Raw genomic sequence first — 14,180 nt, 5'->3', positions numbered from 1 at the left:
AAATCATATAATCGCACAAATCTAGGTAAATAATTATATAAAACTTTTTTGCTATACTAACTATATATATTAAAATCAATTGTGATATATTATTTATGTATTAGCACATGTATTATTTCATTTACTTTTAATATATATTTTATATTAATAATTAATTTTAATATATAAATAATATTTTTAAAATTTATTATATTAAATCATTACATCAAAATTAAGCTCATAATATCATAAATACTTATTGAAATCCAAGTAATTTAAACCTAGCTCATGCACAAGTCCTAGGGACGAAAAAATCATTGTTGTGTTCTTATGGTGATGTCAAAAGCCACTGAGAATCCTTTTTCAATCTCTATATAATGATTTCTCTTTCAGCCTCTCCAGCAATTTTCAAGTTGAACATTTTCTTACTTAAAAATAATTAATCATGGCCAAGTTGCCATTATTGTTGCTTATGTGGTGTGTTTCTCTTAACCTCATCATTGAACATAACAATGGAGTTCACTCTTTGGAAGAAAGGATGATGCTCTACCACGTTCAAAGGTTCCGGCGGCAGCCGCACTCACAGCAACAGGGTGGGATTCAGGCATGCATCCTTCCGGACTCAAGTGAGTTTATTAATATAAGAGAAAAAGATAGATAGATCTCTAATTGAGAGAACTGCATTATCCGTCATTAAATTTTTCTAAAATTTTTTTATGTGTCATATTATTATTTCATCAGCTTGGAAACTCTTAACAATGTTCAATCAAACCTACATGCATGCCATTTTGCTTTTAGAATCTTAAAAGGGTAATGCTAGGTAGACAAAAAAAACAGCCAGAATTTGTTTTATTTAGCATTAATTAATTGTCGCAACAATTAATGAATGTTAAATAAGACAAGTTATGGCTGTTTTTAGCTGATTTTCTTTGGTTGCCAAACATTTCCATTATTATATTACCTAATATTACACATACTCAACACAATTTATTATGCGTATTCTAATTAACTTCCTAAAAAATTCATGTCATTTAGTCATAAATATTTATGTAATTTCATCGATGAGTTTAAATTTTTAAAATAAATTAAACAATTTTACGATATTAAAATTTTTATGATTGAATAATGTAGATTTTAATTTTATTTTTTTAAAACACAGTACAATACATAAAAAAATATAAAATTTATGCTTTAAAATAAAAGAAAGTTTTGTTTATAAAAAACATATTAGATATAACTATTATGTATTTTTATTTATTTATTTAAAGTTTTGGAATAAACAATTTAATGATGCATACTATTATGATCTATAAAATATAAAAATCTCAAATAATTTAGATATTATGAAAGCCAATGTACACTTCTGTATGTGAGTATTGTTCTATATTTAATTCTTTTAAACAGAGTATAATAGAGATAATATTCAATTTGGTCCCTGAACTTGCATGCAAGCTTCAATTTAGTTCTTAAAGTTTTAATTGCCTTTATTTAGTTCCCAAACTTTGTGAACATAATTCATGTTAGTCCTTGAAACAATTTTTAACATACAAACGTTAACGGAACACTGTCGTGAACAGCCGGATGTCACACTAAACTTTGTAAAATGACGCCGTTTTAGTTTTGGTACTCAAATAACCCAAAAACAACATTGTAAATGGTGTTTATTAAAATTTTACCTAATAAAATAAGTGATACGATGCTGTTTTTGAGCTATTTAAATGCCAAAACCAAAACTGCATCATTTTACAAGTTTTAAGGTGACATCTGATAATCTATAATAGCGCTCTGTTAACTTTTTATACTAAAAATCGTATCGGAAACTAATACGAGACACGTTTATAAGCTTTGAGGATTAAATAGAGGCAATTAAAATTTCAGAGACTAAATTGAGACTCACGTGTAAGTTCAGAGACCAAATTAAATATTAACCCGAGGATAATATGTATAATATTATAATAAAAAATATTATTTATACACTAAAATTAGTTACTATATATTTGTATAAATACCTATGTAATTTAATTTATTTTTAATATCTATTTTATTCGAATAGTTAATTTTAATGTATACCGAACATGATTGTATTACGAAACTACAGTAATTTTAATCTAAATTCTTTTGATCAGGACGAAAAAACGCGGCGATCATATTAGAAATGAAGGAGCAAGAAAAGTGTCCACCATCACTAGAAGAAATGAAAATTGATTATTGGAAGAAAAGAATGATACTTGATGATCTTCGTGTTCGTTCCATGCAAAACATGTTTGAAAGAATGACGTCATTGTCTAGTAGTAACCAAAACTTGTTATTAGAAGCTTCAATAAAATCCCAAATTCCATTGAATCTTGGTCAAAACTTTGACATATTAAACTATGTAGTGACTTTAGAATTAGGTAACCAAAAAAGAACAATGATAGTTGACACCGGAAGTGACATATCATGGGTCCAATGTGAACCATGTAAATCATGTTACAATCAAAAGGAATCATTGTTCAAACCATCTACCTCTCCTTCATACCAATCAGTTCCTTGCAATTCAAAACCATGTCGATCTCTACAATTTGCAAACCAAAGAATGTGTAAAAGTCCCACAACATGTGACTATGTTGTTAACTATGGTGATGGTTCCATTAGCATTGGTGAACTAGGTAGTGAAAACCTTACCCTAGGAGACATGTCATTGAACAATATTGTGTTTGGTTGTGGTAGGGAAAATAAGGGCATGTTTGGTTATACATCTGGTGTGTTAGGGTTAGGAAGAGGTTCTTTATCATTGGTGTCTCAAGGTAGTGATAATTTTGGAGGAGTGTTCTCTTATTGTTTGCCATCACCAATGGGTGGAGAAACTTCTGGATCTTTGGTTTTTGGTGATGAGCCTTCAGCTTTCAAGAATCTCACTCCCATTGCTTACACCAATATGCTTCAAAACCCTCTCTTACCAAATCATTACATGCTCAATCTCATTGGCATTGAGGTTAGTTGCTACTACTTCTTTTATGCATCAATACTTCAATAAATATTTTCAATAAATATACATAGAGCCAACTTTTATAAATCTAATTTTAATCAATTTTTTTTCTCTTAAAATAATATTATTTTTCATTCACTTTTTTAAATAAAGATGCTTAAAACGTCTTTTTTTTTAAAATAATTTTTAATAATTAAAATTCAATACATATAATCAATTAAACCGTGTTATTTTTGTCAAAATTATATTAGATAAATTGATTTAGCCGAAAAATTGATAAACCAAATCTTGAATCGACTAAATTAATATTCTTTTTTATAAAAAAAATTACTATAATAACTCTATTATAGAAAATGACTAAAATATTTCTATTTTATATATATATTCATTTTGAGAACCCTAAATCCTAACTCTATGATGGCACAGAAATAAAAGAAGGGTTAGAATTTACGATTTTCAAAATAATAATAATAATAATAATAATAATAATAATAATAATAATAATAGTATTTAAGTCATTTTTTATAATAGGGATATTGTAGTTATTTTTTATAAAATAAATATTAATTTAGACCGGTTTAAGGTATAGTTTACCAATTTTTTGACTAAATTAATTTGTCTGATCTAATTTTAACAAAAATAACAGAATTTAATCAATTATATATATTGACTTTTAATTATTAAAAAATATCTTTAAAAAATAAAGTGACTCCCTTAATTACATATACATATTCTAAGTTTTTTTCTCATGATTTTCGTAAAAAACTATCAATGACTTTGGATATTTTTTTTTTAGATTTTTTTTAATTTTGAATATTCTTTTGATATGTGATTTAAAATGTTCATTTGAATGTTATTATGAATTGAAAATAAAATATTAAAAAAATTTACCTGATATTATTATTTGATAAATAGTTAATTTTTAGTTAGATTCTTTTACAAATATTTTCTTAAATTTTATCGTTTATTAATAAATTATAATATCATTTACTATATAAGCATCAAAGTTATAAAAAAAACTTAGGAGATCATATATATTGAATCAATATAAGAATAATCTTGGGAGATCATATATATTGAATTAATATAAATCTAAGTTTTATAAAATGGTTGTATATGCATATATCATGGTCCATATGATCATATTCATATCTAATACTTGTACCCATATTATTGCATTGGTGCAATGATATATATATAGGTTGGTGAAGTAGGTTTTCGCATTGTTGATGGACGCCAAGTTATAATTGATTCAGGAACAGTGATTACAAGGTTGCCTCCATCAATCTACAACGCATTGAAGGGAGGATTCTTGAGACAATTTCAAGGTTACCCTCAAGTTCCTGGGGTTGCAATCCTTGACACATGTTTTGATCTAACCGGGATTCAACAAGTGAAAGTGCCTACCATAAGAATGTACTTTGAGGGTGATAATCTTGCTAAGCTTAACGTGGATCCATCTGGAACATTGATCATGATTGATGAGGGTGATGCTGCTTCAAAATCAAAAGTTTGTCTCCCATTTGCAAGCCTTTCTCATGAACATGAAGTTCCCATAATTGGAAATCTTCAGCAGAGGAATAATAGGGTCATATATGATTCCAAACTATCTAGGGTGGGTTTTGCAAAAGAAGAATGCACTTTTTCTGGCCTCGTATCTTAGCTTACTCGTGAAAATTCAAGTGCAGTTAACTTCATCTGAAATTGATAATTGACCGTGGTTAGATGACAAGTTAGTTAAACTTATCAAATTATTTAACGATTCTTAGTTATCAATTTCACAAAAAATTAACTGCACTTGTATTTTCACCTTAGTTTTATGTTATAAGGAAAATATGTGACAATATTAAGTGTGTTGATTTTAGAGAAAAAAGACAAATTGATCCCTGACATTTTGGTCTGCGGACATTTAAATTCTTGAGGATTTAAAAATACATATAAGTCCCTAACCTCTTCAAAATCTAGACATATCGATCCCTGAGTCTAATTTATCAAATTTCAAAAACTCTTTTATGTGTGCATCCGTATCAACCAAGTCAGTACAATGGAAGTTACGTTTGATTTTTCTGTTAATTCTGACAAACCCAAGTAAACATTAGGGATCGATATATCCAGATTTTGAAAAAGTTAGGGACTTAAATGTATTTTTAAATTTTCGAAGACTTAAATGTCTGCGGATCAAAAGGTCAAAGACCTTTTTGTCCTTTTTTCTTGATTTTATTTCGTGCATTAATTTGATATTATTGGATTATATTTCAGATCTTTTTAAGATGTGAAAGAATTAATATATGTCAAGTTAATTTACAAAAACAAAAATGAGTATAAATAATATGATTTTGCTAAAATTATCATGATTGATCTTCAAAGGAGAACTGTGTTGGCAAATCTTGTGCCTGTCATTCGTGATTTGATCTCTAATAATTGCTTTTGTGTCATATATGTTTAGGAATAAAGCAATGAAAGCTTGATTATTTCGTAGTCTTGACATTAAACAGAACCTTTTTTTGGAATATTCAAAATAATTTTAGAGTAATAGTAAAAATTATATACTAATAGATATTGAATAATATTTAGTTCATTAATCGAAAACGCAAGGTACTCCGTTGCAATTCAGCCCTATCTTATTGTTGTCCTTTACCTAATTTGTTTAGATTTTATTGTGGTAGCTTATTGTGTTGTCCTTTCTTTCCCCATAATATTGTTCCTTGTGTTGAGTGTTTCTCTTAACCTTATTGTTATTGCAAATAACAATGGACTTCAATCTTTGGTGGAAATGTTACAGAAGAGCTAATAATAAGAAGCCAAGGCCTGCACCTTCCTGGAATCAAGTGACTTAATTAATGAGCACTAAAAAACAGAAAACAAAAAACAAAGTTCTGTATTATTAAGTGGCTTTGACAAATTAAAGTATGGATCGTTTGGCTATTACATATTTTTGGTTGAGTATATTGTCCCAATATCATAACTATAGAGAATTTTAGATATATAAAGTAGATTGTAGATATTGAAGTAAAGGCAAAATGTCTCTATTTCAAGATTTTTTTTTCTGTCAATTCAAAATGTCTGATGGCAGCAACAGGGCCAAGCAATTTAAGATTGCTTCTTGTGAGTTGTGAGAAGTGAGAACTCGTTCTAGAAGAATGTCCCATAAACCCATCTAAAAGTACACTGAAACTTAAACAAGAACATAAGTTTTTATGCTTAACATTTTGAATGGCATTATAATAGACTTCATTTAATTCAACAATGATAAAAACATTTTTTCAAGTACACAAGGACAATGGTGATCATGCACAGCCTAATACAGAGTGATAAAGGTTCAGTAGAGTTTCTACTTAGCTGATCATATCACCAAGATGATGATGACAAACTATTACTTAACACCAAACAACATCAATCTCACATATGCTTAAATTCCATGCCAGGAGTTAATTTTCATTTACTTCCATATATCACTATCATTGACATACAACATCTGCACAAAAGCATTGGACAGTATCTGCTGTTAAAATTGAGACTTGTCAAGACTGTCAAAGTAAGGATGATCGAGTGCTGCCTTGGCAGAGATTCTCTCAGCAGGATTATACTTGAGCATTTTCTGCACGACGAAATATCTAGTATAGTCAGTCCTAAGTTTGTACAGAAGATAAGTAAACGTATTATTATAGCCAAATTGAAGGTAACATGAATTCTAGTTATTTCAAATGCTACAATAGATAATACTTCCCAAGCAACACCTTGTGAGCTACTTCAGATAACTTAAAAAACTTTAGATATATTACTATGCAGAGCACTGTTTAACAAAATGCTATTCAAGTCCAGTCCAGACCAGTTCAACCTTTGAACTAATATTAGAACTGCGAGTTTCTACCGCTATTAGAATGTAAAGTGAGAAAGTGAGAAACTAATCATCTTGCACCCTTGCATCAATAACTTCATTGTGTTTAGGCCCTAACATTGTTGCTTTACAGTTATCTGTCCTCACTTTAGAGGATCCTATTCTTAGGAACTCATTAGAATAATGCTTTTTATAGAGGAACACTAACCGTGAGAAGGTCTACTCCATCAGGTCCCAAAGTTGGCACAGTCCTCGCCAAGTTCTGAGGTTCCCACTTTGGGTAGGTATGCCAATCACGAAGCGAAGTAACTCCTGGCCATTGCTCCTCAGTTGGAGTTCCCAAAATCCTGGAAAGAACAAATTTAAAAAAAGTAGTTAGTATGAGAGTGAAAAGGCAGCAGAAAAATTTTCCTTTTTCCAGAAAGCTATCATTCTTTCCACATAGCAAGCAAGATATGGATGAAATTGGCCACATGCTTTTACTAGGAATGAAAGTTATGAGTCAGTAGAATGATTATTGCAAAGTGATAGTCATACTTGAATATGTTAAGAAGCTGTTGGAACTCAGAATCCCCTGGAAACAGAGCTTGCCTTCTCACCATTTCAGCTGCAAAACCAAATTCAGTTGGGCCAAATCAAGTAGTATGAAAAATCAATTATCAATTATAAGTTTATAATAACTGCAAGATTAAACATGATGTTTGAGAGTTGCAAAATCAATTGCAAAAGCAAAAAATAAGTACATTATACAACTATATACTAACCAAAGATGCATCCAACAGACCACATATCAACTCCAGTGGAGTAATGGGTGGTTCCAAGCAAGACCTCAGGAGCTCTATACCAAAGGGTGACAATCTCATGAGTGTAACTCTTGAGAGGGACAGTGAAGGCTCGTCCAAGTCCAAGATCAGCAATCTTGAGAATCCCTTTTTTCTGGTCAAGGAGGAGGTTCTGAGGCTTGAGGTCACGGTGAAGGACACCATGACTATGGCAATGTGCAACACCCTTGCATAGCTGGAAAAGGAAACTCTGGATTAGGGCAGGAGGGAGTGGCCTTGGATTCGAGCCCTTGCGGTGCGAATCAATGAACTTCTTGAGGTCAGTGTCAAGGTACTCAAAGACAAGGTAGAGTAGGGGCTTGGTGGTGGCCGAGGCCGGGGCCGATTTAGGGACCTTGTCGACATGCTCCACGGATAAAAGGCGTACAATGTAGATAGACTGAGACAGCATCTGAAGGAGGGAGACCTCCCTAAGGGCGGTCGGAGGGACGCCTTCCTCATCCATCTCCAACCGTGTCTTCTTCAATGCAACAATTTGTCCAGTGGCCTTCTCTTTTGCCTTGTAGACTTTGCCATATGTTCCTTCCCCAACCTTCTCCAACTTCTCGTACTTGTCCATTCAGAATCTCAATTAATCAATTCCCTTCTCCTACACCAAACATCACACATAAAAAATAATTCCAATTTCAAATTAAATAGTTTTGAACAAGAACAAGATATGTGTATAAAGCAAGAACAAGAACAAGAACATCAACCACCACTGCAGTAGAAAGATTTTGAGGAATTGTGCATATGATAATTACCTAATAAAGAAACACGATAATAGAACTCCACACATATGATGATATGAATATGAATAAGAATGAGAATGAGAATGAAAATGAAGCACAATCGGAAACACAGTATCTACTATTCGAATTCAGATAGATCCATAGGCGGTTAGAACCTACTTGGGAGAGCGAAAGAAGAACAACGGCTACTTGGTGCTGATGACTGATGGGTAGATCTGACTCTCTTGAGTGCCGCGCCCCCTTTTTAATTTTCAAAATTCTGAACCACTTTCTACGCAAATTAAATTAATTAATTGATTGGGTCTCTAATTTGGACTTCTGGTTTGGGCCTGAGTCCATTTCAGTTTGGGCTAACCCATTTCAAGCTTCTTAACTAACCTGGGAACTGTTCTCGCGAATCGAAGCACGGAAATCTCAGCTATCATCGCGGCCGCCAGAGAAGACAGCCATGGATCGGGTTGGGCATAGTAGGTTTGAAATCCGGATTGGGTTAGATATTGGGCTTCTGTTTTGGGTCTGGGCTAGGTTGGTGGCCCGGGTCCCTGACCAAAAAACAAGTGCTCCAATTTGAGAAGCTAAAAACAATTGACATTATGACCAATGAGGTGCGGCCAAAAACAATTGAGTATGCTCATAGATTATTGACCTAGAATTACAAGCATGTGGTAGCTAGCTAGATATACTTAACCTAGTTCAACTAATAATCTTAAGTAGGGACATGACAAATTATTTGAGGAGTTTCAATTAATTAAACTATATTATATATCAAAGTTTGTTTAACAAACTTAAGATATAGTTTGAATTATAGAAAGGTATCTATTTGATGATAGGCTTGGGGTAAGTTTGGATAGATCCATAAGTAAATGTTTTTTTACTTGTTAACTTATAAAAAGTTATAGCATTAATGTTTGGTGCAATTTTTAAAATCAAATTATAACTTTCTAAAAAGCTATTTAAGTGCTTATGAAGAAGTTAAAAAAAATAATTTCTCTTATAATAATTTTTTTATTATTTTTCTTTTAAAATAAATACTTTTAGAACTAAAAACCAAATACAAAATAACTTATTTATAAGCTACTTTTAATATAAAGATTTATTATTTAAGTTCTTTTTTTAAAAAGAACATATCCTTAATAAAATTAAAAGAGAATATGAATATATAAATAGGAATATCACTAACCTCACCCTTTGTCATAGACTCATAGCCACGCTTAAACATGCTTAACATTGCCAAATAACTTTGCTTTGATTTGTAAAGAATATATTATTATTATTAGCTTTTATTTAGAAGCTAATAACATACCAAAAATCATATGGAAAACCAACAAAAGATGCACGCATTGGCCTATGGACTCTTATTCTTGCGGCACAAAAGCTTAGATCTACGTTTTTTTTTTTTTTTGTAGCAATAAAGTTTAAATATAAGATTAGAGTAAAAGGAAAAAAAGTTTGTAATAATACAGAGAAATAATTATTCTTCTGATTAATCATTTTAATTATCTTACCAGCTTTTAGGGAAAAAAAAAAGAAAACATATGTAAAATAAGATAGTAAATGTAATGTATTCACATTTTTATAAATTATAACCAAGGTTCTAAAAATCAGACCGGTCATTGGATCGCTCTAATTATTGGTTTATTGGTTTATTGGTTCAACCAATTCAACCATAATTCAACCGAAAAAATCGTTTAATAATAAACACCTGATTCTATAAAAATTCAACGAATAGAGCAACTGGTTCTAAACACTCTTCTACTGCATTTTTTACTTCAAAAGGGGATCATAAACTAGTTCTATGAATAAACAAACTACAATGATATGTAGTGCCAAAAATAGGCCAATGATGAAATAATAAAGGGTTTCTCTCTTCAATTCTATGTTCAAGCTTGTGGCGGACCAGAATCAAGAGAGTAATAGTGTTGAAATAGTCTTCCTTCAAGTCACCAAAAAAAAAAAAGAAATAGTCTTCCTTCTTAATTCTTATATACCTCAGAATTTTCTACAAAATGAAAATTGCAACACAACAGTGCAACACAGCCTTAAAACAAAAACAAAAACAACACTCAGAAATTATCACCTCTTCCAAACACAGCCTTAAAACAAAACAGAACAACATTCAGAGTTTGAGCATTAATCACAAAAAATAGAGTTCTGAAACAAAACAAAAATAGCAGAACAACATTCAGAGTTTGAACATTGATCACAAAAAATTGATTTCTGAAACAAAACAAACAATCAACAAAACAATGAAAACAGAATTTTTTTCCTTCAGAAGAAGAAAACAATGAAAACATGAAGCATATAATAAATCAATGATCACCAATATCCAGCAATAATCTCAAAGACAACCATAAATACACAACAACAATTTAGCAAATAATCAAGAACAAGACCTAAATAGAAAATCCAACAAATTAAATGGCAGCAACCTAACAATTTAGCAAATTAAAACAACAGCAGCCCAACAATTTAGCAAATTATCAACTTAACAAGTTCAAGAACAGAAAATCACATCAAAAAAAAAAATTAAAGGTAACGGAAGAACAACAGAACAACAACACAAGAACAATTAGCAAATTAACAAGTTCACACTAACAGTTAAAATTTAACAGAAGAACACTAATGCAAGTGGAATCATCATGCTAATATGTTTTCTGCAAAGATGCTATTTGTCCAGCTAAAATTTCCTCATTATTCTAATTTCACATGCAATCAACTTACTAAGTTTCTAAAAGCTAGAAATAATAAAACCAACCAGAAGTATGGTTAAAGCATTTCATCAAACATGTTGAGTGCGGTAAAATTAAAACGAAATAAGAGAATTCAAAGCTTAAGATCAATGTGATAGGGAAGAGAACATAACTATTTTAACTTCAATTCAGTCTATGAAAAAATCCAAACCACTACCAAATCAAATAGTTACTTATTGTAATAGAAATAAGAAGTTGCAGAGTTTGAAGCAGAGTATTGGTGCTGTGTGAGTGTATTGTCTGGTGGCGGGTTTAGGGAACTCACGGCGAAGACAAAAGAGAGCAGTTCGACGGCTAGGTGGAGCGCGCGGGTTGGTCGCAGAGTTTGAAGCAGAGAAACGTGGCTTCCAGACGAACGCGAATGCGAACTCGAACGGTGAACGGCTAGTGAACGCGAACGGTGAACGCCGAAGAACGCGAACGAAGACGACAGCTGAACGAAGAAGCGAACGTGAACGGCAAACAAACGGCGACGGAAGCGCGGCTGAGCAGACAAAGACGACGGACGCCGAGCTCGAGGAAGCATCCGCGATCGGTGACAGCGAACAGGGGTTGAAGACTTGGAGCAAGAGGGAAGCTAGATAGACGGACGGATGGCGAACTTCGAGTGCGACGGACGGCGGCAGTATGCCACTCCTTGCGGCGGTGGTGTAGGCTTACAGTGCTAGGGTTTTTTGGCTGGGTTTGTGTGATTTCTTTCTGAACGAACGAAAGAAAGGGAGAAAGGAGAAAGAAACGAAGGACCTTCCGTTTTTGTGTAAACCGGCCGAGTTCCGGTTCGATATGACCGGCCGATTCTATGCCGGTTTAATGATTTTCCATCGATTTTCTGATCAACGGTTTTATATGTCTGACCGGATTATTAATGTTGTCGGTTCGAAGTTGAACCGATCCGACTCGCCGATCTAATTTGATTTTTCAGAACTATGATTTTAATACACTAACAATATAAAATATTTTACTTAATCTTTCAATCACATTTATTTTTGGAGGCCACTTCGATAAAAACATTAAAAATATCATTTTTTCTTAAAGACGTTTACATGTGTCATGATATTATTGGACATCTTTATTAAATCGGTTAATAATTTATTTTTTAATAAACTATAATAAAATCGGTTTATTATAGCAACAATAATAAATCCAATTGTCCGCATTATGATTATTAGATCCGATTTGATTCGATCGATTACACAATCTAAACCGAATCATGTTTAAATTTTTTTATAAAAAGATAAATATATCCCTGATTTTTGTTTTAAAAAAACAAAAAAAAAAATCCATGATCCAATAAGTTATGTAAATTAGTCAGTTTGACCGGATTTGATAACAATTAGATTTATTGTTATTGTTATAAAAAATCGATTTTATTATAATTTGTTAAGAAATTTAAAAATAACTGATTTTATGCGTCTTTACGGAAGTATCCTCTTTTATTCTTTTAAATAATTATTTAAGTAATCAATATAAAAAATAATTATTTTCATTAACAATATATGATATAATTAAATATACGTATAAAATTATTTTATATTAATAATATATTAAGATCAAATTCTAATTTTAAAAATATGAAAATATACCATAATTCAAATAAATTTAATACAAATAAGAAAAGAACAAATGAGTAAAGATGTAAAACTAACCCAAAATAAATGACATAAGCAAAGTCAAGAAGAAAACACTAGTCAATTAATAAAAGAGAGAAAAAAAAGACGATTAATAAGAATTATAAAAATATCATTCATGTATTAAAATTAGTCACTAAAATTAATTTTTAAATATATTTACATATAAATATATATATAATTTAATTTATATTTTAATATATATTTTATATTAATAATTGACTTTAACGACTGATTTTAATATATACACCGTATAATAGCAGGAATTATTGGAAGATTATGGAGAGAGGGGTTAAAGACGGCCACAATAAAAACGCAGAAATAGTTGCCGTCCAAATGGCGAAATGAACGTTTATGGTAGTACCGTCCATTTCCATTTTAATGGATTTTGGTAGTACCGTCCACCATTTCCCCCATCATCCTTCTTATCAAATCCTTTCATTCACTCAACTACCAACTGCATTAACAGCTCATCCAAATTTCTTATTTAAGTCCCACTATTCATTAATTCACACTTTTATAACAACACTTTTTTATGAATTTCTACCCATCAAACAATTGTTACCATTGCTTTCAACGTAGAAATATTTACTCATCAGTATGTACTTCATAAGGGAATTTAATCATTTATTTACGTAAATATTCAAATCCTATTATATAATAGATAAAAATAATTTAATTATTTCCACCGTCATTAGTACTATCTCTGAGAATGTACTTTTATCTATATAATAATATATATTAAATATCACTGTATAAAAATTAAACTAATTGAGAACTAACTCTTCACATAATATAATAATAGAATTAAAAGTTAGTGAATTTCTTTAAATATATATATATATACTAAAATTTGTTAGATTTCTTCATAAAATCAATAATTTACGTATCTCCAGTCATTGTTTAATTTAGAACTTCCAATTCTTGAATTATAGAGAACCAGATAAAATTAAGGTGTATTTTTTTTTGTTCTTGTGATCAGAATTAGGGAACCAAATTTTATAAAGTTTTTGATGAAAAGTGGTGTTCTTTCCATTAAAGAACAGACCAACTGTCAATATAATAATGAATAATTACAATACTATCCAAATTAATTTCTATATTAATAAATTGGACCACAATTAGAATAAAAATTCTAACAAAATTAACTATTAAAATAAAATATACATTAAAAATGATAGTCTCTTAATTAACCATTATTTGTAAAAAATATTAATCTTGTTCTTCATTTAATTAAAGAGATTAATTTTGTGATAATTAATTAATTAAAAAGCAAGATTATTGATAAAACATTTTGCACGTTTTATAAAAAGTAGAGTAACCCTAATGGAAATGGAAATAGTAATAAGAGTGAAGATATGATAGGACGATTTATTAGACCTACTTTTTTCACTCTCGACCACTATATATATTGTTACTAATTAATGCCATTCTTATTGGATGA

General features: G+C 30.6%; 2 protein-coding genes across 4 annotated transcripts; one reads left to right on the top strand and one right to left on the bottom strand.

Moving 5' to 3' along the window:
* Window positions 1–376: 376 nt before the first annotated feature.
* Window positions 377–4,911, top strand: LOC112776038 (aspartyl protease family protein At5g10770). The gene is made up of 3 exons (XM_025819989.2): window positions 377–605; window positions 2,106–2,953; window positions 4,149–4,911. Exons 1-3 carry the CDS (start codon window positions 425–427, stop codon window positions 4,608–4,610), a joined length of 1,491 nt encoding a protein of 496 aa, XP_025675774.1. The 5' UTR covers window positions 377–424; the 3' UTR covers window positions 4,611–4,911.
* A 1,228-nt stretch (window positions 4,912–6,139) lies between these two features.
* LOC112776039 (cell division control protein 2 homolog C) lies at window positions 6,140–11,835 on the bottom strand. 3 transcript variants are annotated; one of them, XM_072227435.1, is made up of 7 exons: window positions 11,374–11,835; window positions 8,737–8,900; window positions 8,518–8,629; window positions 7,550–8,216; window positions 7,323–7,392; window positions 6,994–7,132; window positions 6,140–6,545 (listed from the first exon to the last, which is right to left on the bottom strand). In XM_072227435.1, exons 4-7 carry the CDS (start codon window positions 8,184–8,186, stop codon window positions 6,453–6,455), a joined length of 939 nt encoding a protein of 312 aa, XP_072083536.1. In that variant the 5' UTR covers window positions 8,187–8,216; window positions 8,518–8,629; window positions 8,737–8,900; window positions 11,374–11,835; the 3' UTR covers window positions 6,140–6,452. The 3 variants fall into 3 exon arrangements, with proteins under 3 accessions (XP_072083536.1, XP_025675777.1, XP_025675776.1); XM_025819992.3 differs by lacking the exons at window positions 8,518–8,629; window positions 8,737–8,900; XM_025819991.3 differs by lacking the exons at window positions 8,518–8,629; window positions 8,737–8,900; window positions 11,374–11,835 and adding an exon at window positions 8,371–8,506.
* Window positions 11,836–14,180: the final 2,345 nt, after the last annotated feature.

Source organism: Arachis hypogaea, chromosome 19, assembly GCF_003086295.3.
Source record: "Arachis hypogaea cultivar Tifrunner chromosome 19, arahy.Tifrunner.gnm2.J5K5, whole genome shotgun sequence".
Taxonomy (NCBI): Eukaryota; Viridiplantae; Streptophyta; class Magnoliopsida; order Fabales; family Fabaceae; genus Arachis; species Arachis hypogaea.
Note: the sequence above shows the minus strand (reverse complement) of the source record. Positions and strands in the feature narration are given on the sequence as shown.

What these genes read in the sequence shown, in the direction of transcription:
- LOC112776038 (XM_025819989.2), top strand. Translation starts at nt 425, where the DNA reads ATGGCCAAGTTGCCATTATTGTTGCTTATGTGGTGTGTTTCTCTTAAC. An exon ending in ATGCATCCTTCCGGACTCAA is followed by an intron (nt 606 to 2,105) that starts GTGAGTTTATTA and finishes TCTTTTGATCAG; the next exon opens with GACGAAAAAACGCGGCGATC. An exon ending in TCAATCTCATTGGCATTGAG is followed by an intron (nt 2,954 to 4,148) that starts GTTAGTTGCTAC and finishes ATATATATATAG; the next exon opens with GTTGGTGAAGTAGGTTTTCG.
- LOC112776039 (XM_072227435.1), bottom strand. Translation starts at nt 8,186, where the DNA reads ATGGACAAGTACGAGAAGTTGGAGAAGGTTGGGGAAGGAACATATGGC. An exon ending in CAGCTTCTTAACATATTCAA is followed by an intron (nt 7,133 to 7,322) that starts GTATGACTATCA and finishes TGTTCTTTCCAG; the next exon opens with GATTTTGGGAACTCCAACTG. An exon ending in ATGGAGTAGACCTTCTCACG is followed by an intron (nt 6,546 to 6,993) that starts GTTAGTGTTCCT and finishes TTCGTCGTGCAG; the next exon opens with AAAATGCTCAAGTATAATCC.